At 43.2% G+C, this 24,949-nt stretch overlaps 1 protein-coding gene across 4 annotated transcripts in view; it reads left to right on the forward strand.

The window, feature by feature from the left end:
• The first annotated feature begins 475 nt into the window (after positions 1 to 475).
• Positions 476 to 24,949, forward strand: part of cadm2a (cell adhesion molecule 2a) — a 201,570-nt gene continuing 177,096 nt past the window's right edge. For 2 of the 4 annotated variants that reach the window (XM_070983711.1, XM_070983713.1), the window contains exon 1: positions 476 to 931. In XM_070983711.1, the coding sequence (XP_070839812.1) occupies positions 871 to 931 (61 nt within the window). In that variant the 5' untranslated portion in view covers positions 476 to 870. The remainder of the gene's footprint in view (positions 932 to 24,949) is intronic. The other 2 variants (XM_070983712.1, XM_070983714.1) reach the window with 1 other exon arrangement.

Consider the following 24,949-nt stretch of genomic DNA (forward strand, 5'->3'; position numbering starts at 1 on the left):
GTATGTGTAAATGCCGGTCTAGGTGTGTTATCGTCTGTGTATGAAGATTTATTGTCATATGGTGAAACTGCTTTATTCTTATGCAAACAAATTCAATTAAACTAAAATTAATTTTAAAAAGCAATAAACACATTTAGTTCACTCACAATAGTTCACTGTAGGAATTTTCCACATATTTGCCTCGTTTGATTGGACTAGCTTTTTTCGTGAAAGTAGGGGATTAACTCATCCAATTGGCCTTTTTTTTTTCAGTTGTGGCTCTCACAATCTGAATGCTCAGCAAGTCAAAAACAAGTTCAAATTGATGTTTTTTGCAGTGTGTCTCACAAGCTGACGCGCCCCCGGCCTCCTCCCTCCCATCCCTGCCTCCCCTCACCGCTTCGCTTAGCCTCGGGTCTTCGTGATTGGTTCACCTTTCATGTCCGTCAAAGCTTTGTGGGCGGGACTCAAACAATCCACTCGTGTTCCCTGCGCTGTGGATTGTGCGCCACAGCAGACCAAGACCGGGGCAGACAGTAGGCTAGTACAGCAGCGGCAGCATCCACGACTGTTCGCAGTCCCTGAGGTTGACTGCTGTTGTGCAGAGTCCCGTAAACTGCGCCTGTACCTTACCGCGGGTGCATCCCAGAAAATATCCACAATATTGTCTTTTTTGAGGGACATTTCCGTTTTCAAAAGCAATCACAGTCTACGGGTCGTGAAGTCGGTTGTGTTAACCCCCCCTTTTTTTTCCAAGAGACGCAAAAAGACGCACTCCTAAGTCTACCTGGATAGCTGACAAAGCCGTCCGGTCCGGTTCGAGGTCCAGAGGGGAGAGACGGTGAGAAGTTAGCGCGCGGAAGGCAAGAGCGAGAAAGAGAGGAAGACAGGATGAATCTCAAGAATCATTTGATTTTCACCCTCTACACTATTTATGGGATTCTTCTCAAAGGTGAGCCTGGGACGAGTGGTGCGTACGTGCGCGTGTGCTTGTGTATGTGCGTTCTGTGCGTTTACGCGCGCATGTTACAGGCCAGCAGCAGGGCAGGGTGAAGTGGCAGGACGCGCGGTCACACGCGGGTCCTGGCAGAAAGATGCAGCGCTCTCTCTTTCTCTCTCTCACACACACACACACACTCACAGGCTCTCTCATTCTCATGTACATGTGTGTCTGTGCCTGCGCGCGCGCGTGTGTGTACGTGCGCTGAATGTATGTGCGCATGCAAACGTGCGTGATGTGAGACCGCCAGAGGAGGGGGAGATAGAGCTTGTCCTGCAATATTCGGGATCTCTCTTGGATGTTCAGGAATGAGGGGAATCCTATTTTCATAATTGTGTGCTCAGGACACGACCTCAGCACCACAGAGTGGTGCGCCTGCTGCGTCTACGATTATGTCCTGCGCGTCGGAAGACACACCTCACCCTGAAGTATTACCAACCCCCTGGCTGTTTTTGACTTGCAGCGCTTGGATGAGTCACGGAGGCACTGGCAGCGTTTTACGCACCGAACTGTTTGATGCTGCTGATTACAGCAGCTTTAGAAGCTCGCAGACACACCGAGCCTTTTGATTCCAGGATGTTTTCATTGTTTTCTTTTCTGGTTTCGACTTCTCTGTCTCGTGCACAGGTGTGGTGTCTGTGGCTAGTGCGCACGGTCAACTCCGGCGTGTTGTGTGCCCGCCTGAGGTTTTTAAAGCCAGTAACCTCAAACGAGCTGCAGGATCAGGCCTGAGTGGAATGCCAGGGTTCTCCATTAAATCCTCAAAAGTTTATTTTCCAATATATCAGACCGATATACTGATAATACTAAAGGCGACCTTCCTGTGAGATTAAACCCCATATAGCCGATATTTACGAGGCTGTGCCAGTGATATTTGTGCTTCCCCGCGAGTTTACAAGATGGAAATCAATTTGGCGACGGCTGAACTCGTCTGAATGTGAATATTATTCTGAGCTCGAGATTATTTGTTAGAATTACGCGATAAACAGGTCGCGGTGGTGTTTACGCGACAGAGGACCCGGCTGTAAACACGCGATTAAGGTGACATTGGGGGTCAAGGTCACAGTGAATTGCGCGTGCCTGTTTGTAAGACGGTTCAGTGTGTTTTTTAGAGAGGTATTAATAGAACTAGAGGAGATAAGAGTGAAATGGAATTAAAATTAAGCTTTTGAAGAACTTTTTAGGTTTCTTTTATGCTAAATGGAGAACCGTGTAACAGCAGAGTGGAGCATTTGGACCAGTGCAGTAAATGGAAAAGACAAAAAGTGAATTCTGGGGCCACAATCGCTTAATGGTTCATACCAGGCTCCTATTTCGAGGATGCATAAAACACTTGATGCAGAAGCTTCAGCACTGTTTTTAGCTGTGTGGAATAATTGTTCCTGAAGAACAGCTCCGCTTTTAACAGACCTGATAAAAAGTCGCATGAGCACAACCCAGTGGTGTTTTATGTGGTAATTTCTCAGTACATTTGAATACAGTGTAAGAAAATATGTTAAGTCCTGATGGCATTCAAAAAAATATAACAAAACAACCAAAGGGAACAAACCTTCATGATTTTCTGGACTGGCACATTCACGCTGTGGGAAACAGTGGCAGGACTCAGGAGGGTGATGGATTTGCTCCGGAACAACTGTCAGTCTAACAGCAGGGCCACATTTTCCACACCAAGCTTCAGTTTTGTGATATAAAGTCCACTTTATCCCACTCGAATCATATCAAGATATATTTAAGGCATCGGCTAACAAATTTATTAACATGAAAGCCGTGACTTTAACTGCTGTTTTCCACCAGAGTAACTGAGAATTCCCAAATGAGAGATCATTTGTGCCTGATTCCCTTGATCATTTGTTGTTGTCTCTTTGAAGTGTATGTGTGTGTGTGCATGTAAGAGAGAGAGAGAAAGAGAGCGAGAGCGGTCCTTCTATAATAACCAGAAATGATTAAGGCTATTCTTGACTTAATGAATTGGTATGTAATGAGGTATCTTAGGGTATCTGGTATATCTGACGGCACTGCAGCATTTATTGACGTTCCCCAGCCTTTCTTGTCCTCTTTATTTTCCTAAGGGTGGCGCACTCATTTTGTGTGTGTGTGTGTGTGTGTGTGTGTGTGTGTGTGTGTGTGTGTGTACATGCGTGTGTATTTGCATATATTCTTTCAAATGTGTGCCATGTTTGTATAGCTCATGTTTGAAGAGGCCTGAGCAAAGGCATAACCATGCTGGTAAGAGCAGAACTCACGTCGGTCTTATTTCATGTGTGGCTCCGCGCGTACACACACACACACACACACACACACACACACACACACATTTCCAGTACTTTTGCAGATATTACATAGACTTACATCCATTTCCTTAACCACTGTATGTCTAACCTTAACATTAACCCAAGTCTTCACCCTGAAATTTCATGATTTACGTTACGCCAACTCGTGTTTTGCCACTACAAGGAAGGCGACTTCCCACAATGTGACTGTGTAAACAGATTTCGGTCCCCACAACATGAGTAATACACGTCCACATCCACACACACACCTGTCTCTTTCTCCCTCTCTTCCTCTCTCTCCCTAACCCTGAAGAGGATAATGCTAGGCTGCTTGATTTGAACAGTCATCTCTCGGTGCAAGACCTATTATTGTATAGGTTCCACACAGCAGGCAGGTCAGCCTCCTCCTGAATGAAGTCTATCTAGCTGAAGCCATATCCGTGTGCTCTGTAAATGACAGCTGTTTCAGCCCCTCTGGCCCGCTGCCAGCTGGCATCAAGACATCCAGAGACACTGAATCTCTGTCACAGACTAGACCTGCGCGGTATATAGTGTGAACGTGAAGTGTTGTGATGGAGGTTGTTGTTTACCAACAGCCCGAGTTGTTAACATATTATCCAGTGTCTCATGTGCCCGTGCTTTAGCCAGAGAAAACAGCCTGTTATGCAAATGGGGCCTCTTACGTAAGAGCTCGGGGCTGAGCGGCAGGCGAGGGGAGATAGAGGCAGAGAGCGACAGAGAAAGAGGGAGATGTTCTAGAATAGAGGAGTTGATGTAAGAGTGATGTGGGAGGAGAGGTGTGGAGGAGGAATGTGCAATCTCCTCTGCTAAAGTGTGTGATATGTGCACTGGTTGTTGTTTGGATGCCTGTTTATCTCCACTGCGCTGTCTGTTTCCTGTCGCTATGCCTGCCTGGTAGTCTGTCTGTTTTGAACTCTGATCTTGCTAGCCTAAATACAAACCCCCGCTGAGGGATGTGTTTATCCCTGCAGTGAGTCTAAGCCGCTGAAGGCTGACCCTCCATCCCTCTGTACTTCCGTCCATTCCTCCCTCGCTTCATCCTCCCATCCTGGTGTGGAGCTTTGTACCACAGCAGCGTGGGAAAGCTTCTGATAACAAGCGGCCTTGTGTGTGTGTGTTTGCAGAGCCACTGATTACACAGGAGAAACAAGATGTTCTCTCTTTCTTGCTCACTTGCACTCTCCCTCCTGACTCTGTGTTTGCGAGTGTGCTCATTTTCACGGCCATGCTTTGACGGGCAGAACATGTGAGGTGCTCTGTACCTTATACCGATGCCACGAAGCTTCAGTGCTGAGAATCCTCAGTAGAGCAGCACTGGCTCGCTGTGCATCACACAGACACTCACACACACACGGATACATACACACACACACACGGAGCTCCACTGTGGATTCATTGCTGCTCTGCCAAGGGATTTCCCATGATCAAAGCCAGTCTTTTGTTAGTCCAGGTGTTAAAAAAGTTAAAACAGAAAGGAGGAGGAGGCTGGAGGGGAACGTGGTGGGATTCGGAGCTTACATGCTCCTCATGGCAGAGCAGAAATGTGCCTCTCCGAAAACACTTGCACCTTCCACCTGTTCCAACTCCGTCTCATATCAGTAAACTAGCGCATTTGGTTTTGCTTGAAAATATACAGCTATGACAAATGAAATACAGACGCTCTTACGGTGTGTTCAGACTTTGGGATGAAATGAGGCAGGAGGAGGCAGGAAGAGGCAGGAGACCAGTCATGGTTAAGCTTAACACATGTAGTCACATGTGGTTAAAATGGAACAATGGAGAAAAGTTTCAAGCTTTATGCTAATATCCTCAGATGTGCAGCTCAACAGCCGATAGCAGCTCCCAAACCAGCCAGTGGAAATCTCCAAGGTTTTTATGAGCCTGCAAATTAGGATGCTCTCATACGGAATGACGCAGCTCAGCCTGCCGTGCCAGTGAGATCGGGCATCACCACACCCTCAAGAAATAGAAAGGTGAGAAAGATTTTACCAAGCATATACAGCAGTATTTGAACAAGCACCAGTAATCTATTAGTGGCCTGCTATTCTTTGTCATACACACAACCTCAGAAAACATTTACCACATCTGAGCCCTATGTTTAAGTTAATGTATGTGCTCATTGCACAATTTCACCAGAAGCTACAGATTCAAAGCGAGACTCAGCTTGTCTGTATATTTGAACAGACTGATACGATATGAACGCCTTACAGGATGTGAGCAGCTGAGATCTCATACGTAGCTAGCAGCTTCCAGCTCATCCCATAGTGCAGGGGCACACACACACACACACACACATATATGTACATCCCCTGAGTGCTGAAGCAGTCATTCAGTTTACTGAATTCTGCAGTATACTGTGGGGATTTACTGATCCTGGCAAGAATCTCCTGAAAATAGAATACTCTGGAGTAATTGGCTGCGGGGTGGCAATGACACATCATCACGGGTGGTTGTGTTAATCACTGCACATTTCAAGCATACAAATCAAAAACCACCTAGAATTATGTCGTCAGGCTTAAATTCAAGGGCACGTCACATTTAGAAGATAGTTTAATTCTAATAAATAGCGGATTATTTTAGCCAAAGTGATAGGTATTATCTAATAGAATCATATGCTGGCGATGCTGTGTGCTAATGGCTTCCTGGCACCAAATACGGAATATGTCAACCGCGTTTCTGATCCACAAATAAACACTGTTGTGGAGAATCAGTGCAGAATAAATGTAGATTTTTATTTTGGCATCAAGGCTGTGTTTCATATTTCTTAGGCAGAGCGTAATTTAAAGCCAGCCCAAAGCGAGAAAAGGGAGAGATCAAATGCAGCCTCCCATGGAGAGCAGTGAGAATACAAGCCCACAGGTGGAGTCGGCTGCAACAGCGGCGGCAGCAGACAGCAAGTTTGCACCCTAAATAGACCTCCCGGTAGGTGCTATGAGTATGCAAGCTCAGCTAACATATCAGCTGATGGGGCTTTTCTTCAAAGTGAGCATGCTGATATGTGTGCACAAGACAGAACATGCGCTGCATTTATCAGTGTGAGGCTTACGTGATCATAAACCGTAAATTGCCATTAAAGAATACGTTAGAAGAGGATGCTGGAGGTTGAGCTATATCATTGATTTGATATGATGCATCATTCTCAGAGAAACTTTTTAGGATCCCCATTTTGATCAAGTTATCTGGCACATCTTGATTGACAAGCAAACCTCTGGGATCTTTGGTTTCTTTTGTCTTAAGCGATTCAGTATAATCCACCTGTGCGAACTAAACACAAGCGCACATATTGGGAAAGACGCAGACTGTGTTAGTGGGTGTGAGTGCGTCGGCCTGTGTGTACGCGTGCATGCATATGTGATGTCTGTATTAGCGGTGAATTCCGAAGGATTAGCGAGTGGCTAATCTGAGGCTCCAGTCTTTGACAAGCCATGTGTCACTAATCTCAAACACTACAGAATAAAGAGACACAAACACAATCACCTTTTTGGATTAAAACTCTCCATACAGAGGGTGCTGTAATCTTTCACTCAAACTAGGAAAAGGTAAAAGAGGGTTCAAACTGAGGGAAACAAGAAATTAAAGAAAACCCCAGATAATGACGTTATTTTCTCTCTCTCTCTCTCTCTCTCTTGTTCTCTCTCGCACACACACACATACTTGCAAATAAGCATACAAATGAAGTGGCTTGATTTAACATGCACTTTCGCTTGAACCTAATGTGCTCTACAAGTTAATGTATTGTCCCCTCTCTTAACAACTCTTAGCCAAGATAATGTTCTTTTTATGTTATGTGCCCTTTCATGTGACAGCTCCTTTTCATGCTGTTCCCAGAGGGCCAGCGTCTGGAGACTTGGTAGTACATGTTACAGTAATCATTTTCTTCGTCGGAGATAAAGATATGGACAGCCGTGACTCTGCTGACTCCCTCAGCTCCCCTGCCCCAACTCTGATATTGTTTGGGGACTCTGTGTCTGTTCTTGACAGAAATGAATTCAGCCACAGCAAAGTAAGCCCATATTGTGTACAGAAACGCTCTTACACTCCTAGCCGTATTGTCTGTGTACACCAGAAACATACACACTCACGCAAATACGCATGCACATAAAAACCCAGAGGTGGAAAGACACAGCAGTTAGAAAACAGCAGACAAATGTTTTGTTTTCAGGGGCTAAAGTGGCTGAACTAAACGTGGGATGATGCTTAGAAATTGCTTTTTTTTTTTTTTTGCTTTATTTCTGCTGTTTTTATGACCGAGATTCAGAGATAACTTTCTCCGTCTACATACACAGACATATTTTTCAGTCAAACAACGGTTGTCAGGAAGAGTAAATTCGCAGGGAATATGTTGAAAGTGGTGTGAGGTAGAGCAAAAACAGAATGGAGATACAGCTGCCATCTCCAGGCTGTAAGATTTGGGGTTGAGATAGGAGCATCTCTTCTTTTCTCACACCGCAGAAACCATGATGCTGTCTGTATAGCCAAAGGTACATTAAAGGGCACATCATTTTGTTTTAAATCAGCTTCAAAATGCAGCTGCATCAGCTATATCCGCAGAAGTCGTTTCATGTGCATGCCGCATTTTAATGTTATGGTTCTTTAATATCATGCAAAACATTGATTAAGTCCTTAATTGCTTAACTTGTACTTGTACAATAACAATATGGAGTTATGTCATGATACTAATTGAAAAGCAGGGTTTACTCCATCCACAAATATCACATCTATGCACTTGTTTTAGCATTGTGGTCTCAAAGGAAGCCTAGAAGTAGCTAAAGCTAATTGAAATATAATTCCCCAGAGACACATGTTCATGTTAATTGACTTTCTGTGTGTGCCGGTGTTTGTGTGTGCGCGCGCTTGAGTGTGTACGTGTGTACGTTTTTGTATTCATATTATCGCCAGAAGTCACTCTCTAGTCCCTTGTCTAATCATCAGCTTGAGGGTCCCCCCACATCTTAATTCGGTGTTTGAAAGCTATTAGACGCTCTTTTGCATGAGCGCCGTTTCTGTACACATCTAATGTAATAAAATTATGCAGTTAGAATCCACTCATGTTGTCTTAAACTCAAACTGAACCAGTCCTTCCATTGTGGCCAGTGCACACCATAAATCAAAGCAGTTCTTACCGCTGTGTTGTTTCAGCTCTTATATTTCAGGCATGTGGTAATGTGCAGAACAATAGGGCTTTAGATGGGAGCAAATGGGGGATCTCTGCAAGAATGAGTGTGTGTGTGTGTGAAGGAGCAGGTTTCTGTGTGAAACTACAGATACAGATAAAGCCTGTAATTAACCGATTACCTTTGAGAACTTAAAGGTGTGAAATTTCATCCAACTGAAACGCTTTCACACCCATGCTCCTGTTAAGAGACACGCATACACACACTGCATAGAATTTAACCATTCGCGTTAAAACATGTTTATAAAAGCCGTAGACCTGAACCATAGAGCCGCACTTCCTGATTCTGGTGTATGACGTCTTCTGCTCAGTTGTGCATAGTGTTGTCTATATTCTTTACACCAGTATGGATCCTGTTTCTAATTCTAAAATCCTATATTGGTCCTAAGTTTGGAGTCTGGCCGCTCTCTGTGTGGAGATTGCTCCAGGCCTGTTGTAGAGGGGAGGGAAGATGGAGTCAAGTGAGACAATTTATAACAGTTAAAAACCAAATGAACTGAGACCCTTGGCTTGGGCAAGTGAGCGGCAGCATACATAATGTGCCTTAGGGATTTCTTCTCCACACTCATTGTGCTGTGCACTGTGTGTGTGTGTGTGTGTGTGTGTGTGTGTGTGTGTGTGTGTGTGTGTGTGTGTGTGTGTGTGTGTCCAAGCAAGCAAACACATAGCACTCAGAAAGCCACAGCCCCCTCCACCATCTGTCTCTGTTTGCCACATTGCAAATCCATTATATGCTACACAACATCATTCCCCCCATCCTAAGTGGCGCACACCCCTGAGCTTACTTCTACTATCCCACTCAGTGGAACGGTGACAATTTGCTACCGCATACACATCTTTGTTAAAGATGCTGTGGCATGTTTCCAGCTGGATTTTAATACATATTTTCATGCTCCATTTGCATTTTTTGTAAGTTGGTGTTTAGCATTGATGCTTTGAGATTTTACAAGCCCGTTTGCTTGTTCCTGCTGCTTCATGTGGGAATTTGTGTGATAAGATATTGTCAACCGGTCCGTGTTGAACCGGCTCTGGACTTTAATAATCCTCCCCCAGAATTATTAATTCTTGCATTTTGGCAGACAGATTTAACACATGCACACAGACACACAAACACAGACACACAGACACACACACACTGCATGAATCTGGGTAGGGTTTGGCTCAGTAGTTTTATAGCTAACTCATCTCCAGTTCTAATCAAAAAGCCTCCCCAGCCTCGAACCTCCTGCTGAGGAAACAAAGAAGTTATTATGTTTTTAAATGGTCTCCAATTACGGGTAATTTCACCGCCTATCTTAAAGCTATTTGCTTTTCTCTCACTTTGCTCCAGTTGGGTAGAACAAGCGTTGCGATTTGCAAAAACAACGAGAAGACAAGCTAGACATACAGCAGATGCATTCTTTTTGGAGTACAGAATGGTCTCGTCTTCCTTTGCACTCCCTCTCTGTCTCTCCTCATCTCTTATCATTAGAAATGGGGAAACACAGTTAACTCAATTCCTCCTTTATCTTCCTCATTAGTGCTTTGTCTCACAGTGCACTCAATTACTCAGTCCATCACTCCTCTATACCCACAAGTCAAAAGCCTCCACTGGCAGAAGTGAGTCAGAATTCTCATGTAGTTAGAATCCAGTAAGACTCATTAGGGAGTACTGCATTCGTGTGCTTAACGTAAACATTTTCAATCCACGATGAGAGCTTTCACAGCACTGCTTGTGTGCTGTTTAAAGAGTATTGCCCTGTCAGTTGGCAGCCTTGTGCTACATTTCACACGGCTAGCCAGAGCCTTACTGCTAAGGCATTTTATTATTTTAAATGTTAATCTATGGCCAACGCGGGAAGTGAACTTAGCACAGCGGGAATCATTTTGATGGATTGGATTTCAGTTATAACCTTGGCTGTATGTTCTGGCTTTTGGCAGCAGTCATTTATTTTTGGACTGTGTGACATTTCAATAATAACAGCTTCTTTCATTGCAGAATCTATCAACATAATTGTTTCAGAAAGTTTTTATTGCTCCTGGTAGCGTAGAAGAGGAGTGAAAGACTGTCTTTGCAGAAACTGACCAACATGAAATGTCTTTGACACTGAATGTATTTTACAGTATTCCCTTTCTGAGACTACAAATGTATATTTCACTTTCTTACTGCTTCCTTATCTCCCTTTGCAAATTCATGCTATGGCTACAATCCAGGCTAGTGTGCCAACATGCTAATGCTGCTGTATGTGTATCCAGTTCAAATGGACCAGCTAATGCTAATCTCTGCTAATCCTTTGAGTGAGAAGCACCCTCCGAGCAACATTATCATGCTACTCTGGAGTAGAGATGGATAGTGGAGCAGAGGGTACAACAGAATGGTGAATGGAGATATCAGCATAGCAAATATTAAATCATAACAGCTGACACACGCAAATCCTCACACCAGTGGTCACCTTCCAGTGCCCGCTTCTCCACACACCCACACACGAGCACCCACACATGCACCCACACACACACACACACAGTCACTCACACACAGAGCTGCAGACATGAGCTATTACTGAAGAGATAGGCCCAAAATCTCCCGGCACGGCAGTAATAATGAGACAGTGTTAACCACAGTTGCACTGAGCTGGTAAATGGTGGCCTACTCTCCAGGACTAAGCGCTGATCCTAAGCCCTTGTCGTAATGCACTGGTCACCCTAATCCTGACCTTATTAAAAGTGAGCCTCTAACCAAAAAGAAGCCAATATCTTACAGTAGTAGTTCCTCAATACAGCTGGTCCCAGTGCAGCCTATTTGAGAGGAGGTGACCTTCACATGACATAATCCCGGAGCCTTCACCCCCATAGGCACTATGATCACAGAGCTGAAGTTACTGCAGCGTTTCTGCTGGAGTTCCTGATGAATCTGTGTCTATTTGTTAATAAAAAAACACAGAATTCTAAGAAAAGTTCAGTGTGTAATCAGTGCAGCATCCAGTAAGACTGGCTGTATCTGACATTTTCTGTTTCCATCATTTCCATATTCATGCACTATCGCAGCCCACTGTGATACACAGCAACATAGTGCTGCATATCACATTGCACATGGCAGCAGGACGTAATTTGACCGTAATATGAAATAATAAGATATTTTCTGTCAGCAGTTACACAATTTATACCACATGCTGATATCCACATGGCGAATAATGATGATAGTGTGTTTCTTATCTGAGATCTTTAATGAAAAGCTTTTTCCTGACATCAAGGCCTACGCTAGCCTTGATGTCCTCTTATGTGGCTCTACTTGTACGCAAAAGTGAACTCGATCAGTAAGAGACGATCATGAAATTGATAAACTGCACTCTTTACCCTGCTCTCTCATACACACATGGTTCTGTCATGCTGTTGGACAGGCGGCATGTGCTGATTGCAGTGCTTATTACTTGCACTTTTTGCTTCATTATGTCTTCAAAGAGATATTCACTGACATTATGGTGCTTCACATCTGCGCGCAGTGATGCACAGTAAGGTGCTATTTGAAACAGAAGTATCATTATGTTAAGAAAAAAGCAAGAAACGCCAGGGACTGCTGCAGAATGTACTTGGGAAGCAACTAAGTAGACATTTATTTGCTAATTTGTATCAAATTAGGCCCTTTAAAGTATGACGCTATACCAAACTGAAATATTACTTGAACTGCTTGCAGTGCTTTCATCCCCTTCCAGCTTGATTAGAAAACTTAATAGCATAATCCCTGAAGTCTCAGCAGTTCTCCTGATTTACCGTGGGTACTTGTCATTCAAAGGAGACTACCTTTGATAGAGGAGATAACAGAAACGAGAAAAGTCGGAGGAAAAAGGCACAAGCAGACAAAGACGGCAGAAGATGAACCAGGGGAAGGTGACAGTTTTTTTTAGCTTTTTTTTTTTTGAGATGTTACGTGAGTTTGTGATCCTGAGTGGCATGTTACTGGCCACTGCTGTCCCCATGCTCTCTTAAAGCCTTACTGTAATAAGATGGGACGAGATGGGGACGAGGGTAACAGCAAAACATTGTGTGTGTGTGTGTGTGTGTGTGTGTGTGTGTGTGTGTGTGTGTGTGTGCGTGTGTGTGTGTGTGTGTGTGTGTGTGTGTGTGTGTCATAAAGGGGTTGAGGGTGATTGGGGGGTGAGAGAATTAGAAGGATGTGGGGGAACGTTCATATATCACATCTGCTCCTCTACTACAGACAGACAGGAATTTGGAGCAGAGACAGATTAACACGGAGAATTTGAAAAAAAGAAAAGAAAAAAAAAAGAAAGACAGTTCAGCAGAAAAAATAAAAATAATAACAGAGCCGAAAAAAGAACAGCAGCCGTGCATGAGATACTCAGGAAATGAACCCCGACACGGCTTCAATCTTGCGCTCAAACACTTAAACTCCTGCACACCACTGCACAAATGCAAATAGTGTATGCAAGCACGAGTTTGAACCATTTATTATGTATGTAGACAGAATCACAGAGATAAACAGTAACAATATAGAGGTGATGGTTTGTAAGGTCCATTTCATTTTGCTCTTTGAGGAGCATCTCGGCGAATGCAATAAAAATGGTGGGTTCACATGTTCTTTTCCCGTTTCCTTTCGCTTAATGTCTGTCCTTCCTATCCTCCTCTCTCTCTCTCTCTCTCTCCTATCTGGATGTTTTATTTCTCTCTTACCCTCGACACCTCACTCTCCAGCGTCACCCGGGGCTTTCATCTTGGCAGGGTGCTTCCTTTATGAGAATACTCCAATTGGCAGACAAGCGCCCTTGTCAGACACCATTCATTGCACTTGCATAGATATGAAAAGTGTTTTAACAAGCACCACTGAGTTTTGCGGTGCAGCGGAAAGCGCATACCAATGGCAATGCAGATCCTGTGACCAAATTAAAGAGGCAGAGAAGTTTCTCGACAGTTATGTTGATGTCCTTGTCAGACATGAAAGTTTCACTGCAGCAGCCTTCAGGTAGCGGGTGAAGTTTGCTCTGCCTTGCTGCTGTCCGTGGAGAATTTGGGCTCAGGAATGCAGCAGTGAAGTTAACTGAACCAGATACGGCATCATATTTTTTTTTTAACTTGATTTTCTTGCATTCAATTTGGTAAAATATACATCCGCTTAGTCTTGACTATCACAACTTCTGTTTGGTATTCAGATACGAAGGCACTTTCTCAATAATGAGGGATATTAATACTTACTGATTTTGCTTCTCCTGTGAAACCTGCGGATCTGTGTCTGGAAACTGTGCTATAGGCCAGAGCAAGAGAACAAGGCATAGCAACCATTTATCCATCAGATGAATGGCTGCTAGATGCGACGTCTGGACAGAAACAACCAGTGGGAGTTGATGACGTACCTTTATAAATTAAGAGTCTGCTGTGAGGTCAGCTCAAGAGGGTTTTGTGATAGATACATAGCTACTGCGGAGGATATGGATGGCCCTGTGGCTGTCGGGGTTAGAATAAGAAAGGTTTGAAAGAGGTGTTAGGCTTGCAAGAAAGAAAAAAGAACGAAGAAAATACACTAAAAACTAATCAAAGGGATGGATGACTGTGTCAAGAAATGCAATTTCTCTGGTTTAGCAATATTTTGGTCTTGTACCAAATAAAAAGATCTAACACAATCTCTTTGTAAGTTATGCAAAGCTGGCAGACTCGGGGGTGACATGGTGAGGAAATGTTCCTCCTAGCTTGCCCAGTCAAATTGATTACTTCTATTTTCCACCTGGTCCTTTTCATTTTCTTATTATGAATCCCAATAATGTCCCTTTTGTCCCTGGTCCAGAGTATTTTTCACATTGACAGCAACAAATCTGCAACCACGGGAACCTGTGGACAGCACTTTTAAATTTGATAATCTCTGTAAATCAATTGATCGGCCTTTAACCTGTAACAAATGTCGATACACAGTATTGAGTGATGGATTTTTTTTAATATACATTAAGCAAATAATCCTTTGCCATTCGTGACATGGTGCATACTGACAATTCTAATCCCAGTCAACCTCGATGCCAACATGAATTGATCATTACTGACTCGCCATTATTGCGCCTCTTAGCCCACTTTGAAGCAGTCATGTTCACAGCAACTCTTCAAAATATCAAATAGGCATAAGTGAGACCAAAATGGCACTTGACGGCTGTAAAGGTCTGCCATATCATTATGTTGCTCCAGTTCTATTTTGGCTGTGTGCCCTGGTCAAAATATGTGAACGGAATGTGGGAAACTCTATCCTCAAAGCAGCCTGATCTGCAGTCAGTTACAACAGAGAAACTAAATGGCATAAAAGGAGGTGATGTCATCATAACTGAGTGTTCTACACCCATTGCACAATTATCTAAGCCACAAGGATACTGTCTCTGAAAATATATAAAGTGCCGGCTTTATAGACCATGACATATAATTTCCTCTCCTCAGAACGATACGTACAGTGCCCTGTTTCCATCAGAATGCGCCCAGGCTGTCCTGATGAAACTGTTACACTAGCAGGCTTCTTTCTTTTTGTTTCATCCTCTGTGTCCTTTACTCTCTCTCTCTCTCTCTCTCTCTCTCTCTCTCTCTCTCTCTCTCTCTCTCTCTTTGTCTGTCTTTCTCTGGATGAAGTGAGACTTCAGCTTTAATATATCAGTGCTACAGGGCAATTCAGCTGCATAAAGGTTATGTGCATACAGATGACACTTAATATGCGGCGTCTGTCAGAAGGCTTGGATCGGTTCTGTCCTAAGCACGTCTGCTCCTTGTCCCGTGTTACGTTTAGGGTACAGAATAAAGATTCCTCTAATGGAGTCAAGACGTTGATGGTGGTGAAAGAAATGTTGAAGTGACTTTTGGATACTCCCTCTTCCTGTCGTTGATCTTCATTTGAAGGGTTAATGGATTTCATTTGGATTAGGACTTCCTGGGGAGCTTGGTAAACGCGACCGGGTGGGTGGGACACGGACATCTGCAGCAAGATGACTGGTCAAGAGCGGGCGTGGAGAAATGTAATTCATGAGAATGAATAGTTAGTACACCGAAAGGCAGCTGAAAGTGTGGAAAAAGCCATGAATTCAGTCTTTGTGGTTGAACTTTTGCTAACCTCCATTTGTCCCATAATGAAAATCTATCCGCAGATAATCACTTAAGCCAGAATCAAATTGAAATAAAATGCTACTTTGCTATTTTTTCTACAAATTGAATTTAAAATGAATTGATTGATGAAATGATGAATTGATGAAAAGTTCAGATGTAGCTACAGCATTGCCTGTTTTGTGCAACACAATACTGGTGACAAATTGCATGGCTTTAATTGCAGAAGATCACAGAGCACATGATATGGCTAGATGAGGGCGGGTGTTGAATGTGTGCTACCTTGAATGCAGAATGGCCCATTTCAGAATAATTTATCGAAATTGTTGATGCATTAATTTGCAAGCATCACTTATATGTTGCAGCTGGTAAAGGTGGAGCTCATTTAAAGTGCCTTATATAATTCTGGGTGTTGTGAATTTCCCTCTGGGATCAATAAATCTTAATCTATCATAGTATTTATTAAGTAAATTTTGTATTATTAATCAGGATCTGCAAAGAAAATAGCAACTAAAGCTATGATACACAGTATATCTCAGCAGAAAAAAAGTAGCATTTGGTATTGGTACTGAAACTCAGGTATTATTTTGGCTTTTGACTTACAAGAAACTTTGCACTTTACAGACCACTTAATGGTGAAAAGCACATTATACAGGGATGGGCACTGCACAGGACACAGACTGGTCCAACTCCTAATGGCCACGTTAATTTGAATTTTAACAAAGCTTGGTCACCGCTGGAGTTTTCTTTCCTGCTCGCGTTAATTAAATCTACAGAGTGTGCTAGCCAGAACAAAAGTTTGAGGTGGACAAAAACGGGTCTCTCTGTTTTATTCACTTTCAGTTGTATTGGGATGAAAACGATGCCATTAATTAAACACAGTGGCACTTAGTGTGCTATTGTTTGCCTCATTGGACTTCATGTCACAGGTGCCACGGACACATTTAACGTAATGAGGCTGCATAAAACTTTCACGACAGACAATGATGTACATATTGTAAGCTGCTGAACAGCTGCAAGGAATCTCAGATCCCTCCGACTCTGCCTCTCTCTCCTTCGCTGTGTTTGTGTCTGTCTGTTTTGTTCTTGCTCTGTCTCCTGGAGGGGAAACATGACTTGTTTACAGTGTCTGTACCGACAACTAAATGAAATCACATTTCCCATCAGTCAGTGGGCTAATTGAGGCTAGCTCTTCCATTGGTTGTCTGCTCACATCTTCTTCGTAGGGAGCCAGACCGATCAATGCACAGCCAGAGTTGGATATTTGGGTGCATATACACGTGCACCCTTAGACAAACACACACACACGTATACATAGCCCAGAGTATATGACTTGCAGGTGCGATGCTTTTGCATAATTTCCTTTGTTCCACACTGAAAATGCAGCTTCAACTCACCCTCGTGTATTCATTTCAAGCATCCCTTATCTGCAAATGTTTTGCATGCGAACCAAGTGCAAAAATATTTTCACTGCTGCATCAGGCTCAGAAAGAGAAGTTGATACAATCAAGGATAACACTTCCACTGCTCTGGGTGTATGCATTAGAGAATGGGAGAGTTGAGCTGCTCTTCCTCCATCTTTTGTGGTGTAAGGAGGAATCTGGCTGTTCCCACAGTCTTGGCAAATCCTGTCTTCCCAAATCCTTTTCTCAGTAATTCTGTTGTCTTGCCAACGGTGAGTGAAAGCGCAGAAGTGCATTATGGACTGGTCATGCATGAGTAACGAGGGGCCCCTCTGAATCGTGTGTGTGTGCGTGTGTGTGTGTTTCTGCCCTGTAGAAACCTAGTTATTATGCAGTGGCCCTAAGTGGCCCTCTGCTCCTCAGTTATCGCACATGCACACTCACACCTACACACCGGCGTACACATGCATGAAAAAAAAAAAAAAAAAAAGACACCTCAGCATTCATTAGCAACTTGCTTCTGCACTTCACTGTAATGAATACACCCACATCATCCTTCAGCACCTTGCCCCTCACCCACCCCCCACTCTTGCATTTCCACACATAATCCCTCTGTAGCAGCGAGGCATTAACAGTAAAACTCGCAGAGTATGATTTCATATGGGAACAGGTTGCCGTGAGCTCCTTTCGCTGTGGCCAAGCCAAGCCAAGACAAACCTGACTCTGTTAGTGCAAATCAAAGTGTGACAATTTCCCACATGCCAGAAAGAGATCATTTTGCTGTTGGACGAGGCAGCAGTTCGGATTCAGCGTTGTGAGGATTATGGTGATACATTAGTCCAATCTGTGTTGATCTAGCAAAGCAGGAGATGAACAGCCCGTATGTCAGATTGTCATTTGGATCGGTTTGGATTTTTATCACGTCTGCTTTGGTCCAGTGTGTCTTGGCGAGGCTTTCGAAAGCTGTACTGTGTTTGATTTTCAATACATTGCTCGTGCCAGTGCAGACAACTGTCATCAGCAGAGGCATGCGCCGCCAAAGCCTGATTCAGCCATATAGATGTATTTTATAGCTCTGAATGAATGTGTCTGTGTTTATTTAATGGCATATTCATATGCACTCTGCAGGAGCTAGAAATTTTGGGATGCTGAGTAATATTACAAAGAGTATGATCTAGACCTGCTCTATATGAAAAGTGCCTGGGGACAACTTCTGATATGATTTGACACTGTATGACTTGACTAACACACTGAAATAAAAATAGTATTCGACTTCAAGGTTAGTGCAGGGAAACAGGCTTCTCTTCTGTGGTTACACGTTGCCAGAAATTGTATCAGAACATCAGTTTGAGGAATGTGTCATGCCGCATCTGCAAAATGGGCAGTTGAGTGGTTTGACTACGATGTAGATTTTACTGACAAGCTTTGTGCTGCATAAGGAATCATTTTCTTATCTGCTCTCAGCGTTTGATTCTGTTGGAGCAGCTGACTTTCTTCTTCTTCTGGTCCTACTCAGCAGCTTTCTTCTCTCCTACCGTGCCCTTCTCTTCGCTAACAGTGACAAGGGTCATTAATGTCATAAGCCGTTACTTTAGCAGAAAGTAAGGCTGTACGATGAGAAGACACGTGTTTACATTCTGTTGACCTGACCTTTAGCCTTTAGCATGTGGCTTACTGATGCTGACAGCAGCCCGTCACAGAATAGGTGCTTACATGGAAGTCGATCGTTACGGTTCTACGATGTGAGTCAAAAGATCAAGGATCTTGTTTTACATATGTGATTTCTCACACACCACCCACCAAACACACACACACACACACACACACACACACACACACACACACACACTTCCATGTGCTGTCAGCCACTGGTGTCTTTCTGATCTTAGTCACATGCAGGTCAGATGCAATCAGTGCCCCCCCCCCCCCCCCCCCCCCCCCCTTGGTCCCTCTCTCTCTTTCTCACGCACACACACGCCTTTAACCAAGGTCATGTGTAATTCGTTCGGCATGCTGAGGTGTATTTGCTGATGTTGCTTTGCACTCTTACCGCCCCCCATCGCCCTGCGCTCACGGTTTGTTTCATGTGTGGGAGTATTGCGCACATGCGTGTGTGTAAGCGCTCAGACATGCTGTCATTTTCCCTTGCTACAGGCACCGTTGTGGTTTGGAGGCTGGCATTGTTTGGCTTTCTTTTAGTCACATTCTATTTTTGTTGTGCCTCAAATGCAGCATGACTTCTAGCCCACGGCACAGTATAGTGCAAAGTAACAGAATGCCAGCGCACAGGATTTGTGTTATGTCTTTGTTTATGTTTGTTTATGTGTCTGTGTCTCCAATCAATGAAAACTGTTGCATAAGATGTGTAAATAAATGATTCAGTACCGGCAGAAATCTAATGGGTTTATCTTTGTTCCTCTCTCTGTCTGCCTCAGAGTGTGTTTGTGTGGCTGCGAGTGCGTGTGCGTGAGTGTTTGCTTATGTGTCTTGATGATGTGAAAACTGCTTGTGAACGGTTAAATAATGACCAGTAGTGACAGAGACAGAAGCTCTGAGGCTCTGGATTTGCTGTTTTTCTCAGCCTCTCAGCACGCAGCCAGCCAGAGCCAAAATGGCTCTGCAGGGTCAGCTTTGGCCCCCTGACAGGCTGACGAAGCGAGCGCTGTCTGTCAGGGGCCAGGCCTATTAAATGATCAGAGACTACGTTCCCCTGACGCCGCTCTGGCTGAGAGGCCTCAGCTCCCTCCTGGAGGCTGGCCCAGAGGTGTGTGTTTGTGTGCATGCATGCATGAAAAATGTATGTTGGAGCATGTTTGACTTCATTTTCAGTTGCTTTCTGAGGCGAATGCGTCGCATAAAAACCCCAATACATTTTGATAATTCACTAAATTAAATGATACAAAGCACCATCATCCGTGCACACTCATTCTAAATGTGTGTTAGAAAGAAGCGGGTAGAGAAGACACATCAGAGTGTGTTTATGTGTGTGTGTGTTGTAGTGCAGTATTCCAGGAGCTAGATTTATTCCTACAGAGCCATTTCAAACAGGCATGGTTGTGTGAACTTGTTTGCATGCTGCGAGGTTGAGAGAAAAAATGAATTCAGACACTCAAATACTCAGTTTCTGTCACCGCTGGTCATTATTTGACCATTTGCCAACTGTTTCCCTTCCGCAACTATGAAGGCATAGATACACAGGCAGAGTGAATCATACAGACACACACTTATAGAGGTTGCAGCTGCTGACTTGTTATGTGGCATAAAGCTGCATCCTATGTTAGCCGTTGCTTTCATACAGCTCCCTCTTTCCAATTAACTTCAGCCATTTTCATGGACAGAACTTAAAGGACCCCCACTGTGCTGAGTTCACAGGTTCTGAGGGTGTTTCCACGGTTCTGAATACAGCCGATGTGATCCTGTTTGGCTGTTCTCTGGTAGAGATGCAGAACGTGATTTCCAGGAACCTGAAAGTTGAACCAGGAGTGCTGAGGATCGTGATTGATCGAGCAAGCACACCGTCACACCTAGAAATATCACAAAAGGTGATTTTTTTTTTTTTTTTTTATAGTCTAGGATTTCTGCAAGAGGTTTTGTGAACAGCACATCACATTCATCCCCTAACCTATTTGTCAAGGTTTCTAAAGCTTTCAGCTTTGCTACCAGGCATCTAATGTAAGATTTTTTCCTCAATTATGGCTACCCTGCTTTCAGACTGTAGTTTCTATACTTGTGTCATGGTGTGGAAAACCAAACAGCCTAGAAGTTCGTAATTTTCCTTTATTTATTCATCAGAACCTCTCCCAACTCCTTATTCACTCCCTTTCTGTCTTTGTTTTGTTTCGTTTTCACCCACTCTGCGTCTTTGTGGTTGGAAACCATGGGTTGCATATGGCAGACAGACAGCTCCAGATTTCATTAAAAAACCATCCACAACAACACTGCATAATGCCATCTCCAGGCCTATTGTGTTGGTTTATATCATTGTGTGTGTGTGTGTGTGTGTGTGTGTGTGTGTGTGTGTGTGTGTACACATGTATTCTATCTCTGTCACTCTGCCTCCGTACATTGATTAAGCATTTTTAATAACGGATTTACTCACTTCACAACAGTGAAAGTTGATTTTAATAAGATCGAGAAGTCTCATGTGTTAATTTACAACATGCTTTCTTCTGCCTCCTGTAGCTCAGGAGGTGGAGCGGGTCGTCGACTAATCACATGGTTGGTGGTTTGATCCCTGACGCCTTCTGTCCACCTTGCGCACATGTCCTTGGGCAAGGCACTGAATAGGCAAGCGCCCTGTATAGTAGTTGGCTCCCATCAGTGAGTGTGTGTGTGAATGATATTTAAAATGTAAAGCGGATAAAAGGACTATATGAATGCAGTCTATTAATGTTTAATTTACTGAGAAATAAGGGAGAAATAAAATGCAACTCTGAAATACCACACCTGTGAAAATTTCTATTGTATTGCATGCATTTACCAGAAAATAAGTGAACAAAGGTTATCGAAATGTTCAAATGGAAAAGCTTGTTTTATAAGAGTAAAACCACAATAGTAGTTTGTGTGTGTGTGTGTGTATGCGTGTACATTTATTGTGCATGCTTGTGGTTTAGAGTGTCATTAATCAAGTGGAGTATTATTGTTTTCAGCATCTTGCCCAAGTCTACGCATTACCATTTTAATGACATTACTCTCCTATTAATCTGCTTACCGCACAGCCACTGGTGCAACTTATAAAACTATCAAAGAAGTACTTTGATAAAAAAGAGAAGAAAAAAACAAGACCATAAAGAGAGAGGGAACAGTAATTAAAAAGCCACCCTAATGAAAGAAAACTCATAAACAAGAAATAAGGGTAAAAGAATGGAAAAAGTGCATATGCTGCAGTCTTGAATTAGACATGCGACAAATAAATGGATGCTCTACGGAGCACAGAAACACTGAATGTGTGGCAAAACAAAGTCATACTCGATGCCTGCAGCTATACCCAATATAATTGTAACTTAGTGTGTTCCCCAGAGCCTAATCAGATAACTAAATTAAAGCTGCCATCAACATCAGCGGTCTAGATTTAGGGGCTTGGGAAGCTGTTTCCAAATGGTTTTTAATGTCTGTCTGAAACTTTGCAGTGTTTTCTCTGTGAAGCTGAAGTCCCTCATCACTGGGGTGCTCTCGAAGATTTTCCTTTACCAAATGATGAGCTGATTAACCTGAGTCGCCAGGTCTAATGAATCTGTGAAATTCATTTACATGGGGTGTGGAAGGAGGACTTACGGGTCTTCACAGTGATGAAGGGCAAGTAAGGCCCATGGGCTGCACCTTGCTACCGCGCCTCTTAATTCCAGGCCCCTCACCTCAATTTTCAATATGTTTTTTTTTTTTGCTTGTTAAAAAGAAAAAAAAAATCAACCACCAAGTTCACTGTTTAAATGCATCTTTTTCATCCATGCATACGTTGATAGAGACAATGAAATGTAAGCACAAGGCTTCAGTCCAGCCAACTAGAAATGGTGTGAATAGGCGTTACAAGGGGGGACTGCAAATTGACCACCAGGGGTAAACTCCAATCGGACACTCTCAAACAAAAGGTGTCTGTTGTGTGTGTGTGTGTGTGTGTGTGTGTGTGTGTGTGTGTGTGTGTGTGTGTGTGTGTGTGTGTGTGTTTCCAAGCATTCCAAGCTTTGTTGTTCCTCAATGGCAAGCATGATTTGGGGTTTGGAAAGCAAAGAGGTATACTTAGCTAAACCCATCCAAACGGTTTAAAAAGAGATTGAATATCTATTTAAGAACAGGGCCCGGTTTCAGAAAAGCAGCTGTGAGTGAAAACTCAGAGTTTGTTAACCCTGCGACAAGGGAAACTTTGCAGAGAGGGAGAGGTGACTGAAGCTCTGGGTCAGTTTCTCTGTGAACCTTACCTGCTCGCTGACAGGTTTTCTCCAACAAACCCTGATTTTCTCTCTGACTTCTCCCCACCTGCTGAGCCTGAAGGAGCTGTCTAACGCACCGTTTCATTTCCTCGTTCTTACATATCAAAGCACGTATCAGAAAGCATTCATTTGCAGAAGTTTAAGTCTTCAGAAATGTCAAAATCCCAGTTAAATATGATTTGATTCCCATTAAAATGACAACTTTTACGGTCAATGCGTCGTTAATGCAAGGACAGGGACAGCTGTCTCTGGAAATCATGGATTCTTCCTCAGCTCACGATAACATGTATACATTGGCTTTTTTTTTTAATAACACTGACTCTGTGGAAATAAGGGCAGCTGTCAGGTTATCAACTAATTCGCCTGCACTAAACATTCACTCGACATTTCTGTAGTAATCACTGTTTAATTCAAGCAAATCTGTATGAAGCTTCAGGCACACAACACACTGATCAGTGAACAATCGTTTGTGATGTGATTGGTTGTTCCTATCATAGTTAGTATACCACGTTATGTGAATGCTTCTGAGTGAGGATGATTGCAGTGCAGCTGAAAAGACTTTAAGATTCTAAAGCTTCACTAAAAGTCGTTTAAGATTGAGTTTTCGAACGAAGGCCGCATGATACGTAGACATACAGACATTAAATGCTGTTGAGCTACAGGTTTAAATGTAAACGTCTACAAATGTACAGCCAGTTTGATCCCAGGTGCCTTTTCAACTGCACACCACCAAATTGTCCCTGTGGTCCGCTATGACTTCACAATCACGGGCAGTTAATTGCCTTATCTGATCCATATTTTCATCTTCAGTTGCTGCCACCTGATTTTTGTCCCCATCAGGATTTAGATGAATAATACATTGAAAAGTCAAATGGATCACACGTCAGGATTCCAGCACTTTTTCATCCTTTAGTGAGGTTAAAGTCTGGTAAATGATGCATGAGTGGACTACGCTGAATAAAATGTAACAGGCTTGACTTATTGACTTCTATAAGCTAATACTGCACATTATATGGCCTTACTATGTGAATAACACAAGCTCACTAACATGGAAAATTTTGCACATTAACACTATCACGCTGGCCTTTGCATTGTCTTGTGTGCTCTTTTTTCGATTAGAGCCAATACAACGTTACAACAGTGCACCACACAAAGGGCTATAAGTCTGGTAATGTGGTAATTTGGTATTTCTTTGTTTAAATGCCCCTCTGTTGTCTTATCAGTTTTTCTGACGAGGAAACTTGAACCATTTGCAATTAATTTCTGCAAATTCGTTTGGTTCTGATCAGAATCAATCAGTGTAATAATCTTCTAAAATGTGATCTAAGTGTTTAAAATACAGTGTTTTTTTTTTTTTTGGTTTTTTTGGTTTTTTTTACCAAAAAGTCGCTCAATCTCAGAATCAACTTCAGGTCAAATCTGACATGATCATTAAATTGATTTTTTTTTTGCTATAAGAGAAGCACAACGGAGGGAGTGATTGTGTCAGGTAATGGAAGAGAAACAGAAAGGATGGCAGTGAAAAGATAGAGAAAGCTTGTATGAATGCCTGACATGGGTTCAGATAACGTTGGGGAGAAAATATCATACCATAGAGAGATGTCAGGCTGTTGTGAAAAATGCCTCGTTCCCGTTTGTGTTGGCTTACACAAACAGATAAACAGATAGAAGCTGTAGGACCTGCTGTTGTGGCTTCTGAATCCGAGCAGTCGAACACGTGTGACCAGCCTGACTGTAAATCACGCTCGACTCCTCCCTTCCCCTCTCTCACTCTGTCTCACCCCTCTGTCACTCTGTCTCTTTATTTTCTCAGCAAATTTGTGCAAGTGTCATTTTTGATATATGCATCGATGCTCTGACTGGAAAAGGATTCCTGAAAGTCGCATCCCAGCAGCCCAAATGTGGTGTCCAAGAAAAGGTCTTATTGGCTTATCGTTTGCTGAGAAGACCCATTCACATAATCCTTAAGCAGCTAGAATCCAGAACATCCATCCCTGTCAGCCATTGTTCTGCTCAGGAAAACGGATAGTGTGTGTGTGTGTGTGTGTGTGTGTGTGCGCGCGCGCGCCTGAAAGCATTGCACATACATATAAACGATGCTGCCTGCCCGCCCGTGCTTCCAT

This window comes from Chaetodon trifascialis, chromosome 16, assembly GCF_039877785.1.
Source record: "Chaetodon trifascialis isolate fChaTrf1 chromosome 16, fChaTrf1.hap1, whole genome shotgun sequence".
Lineage (NCBI taxonomy): Eukaryota > Metazoa > Chordata > Actinopteri > Chaetodontiformes > Chaetodontidae > Chaetodon > Chaetodon trifascialis.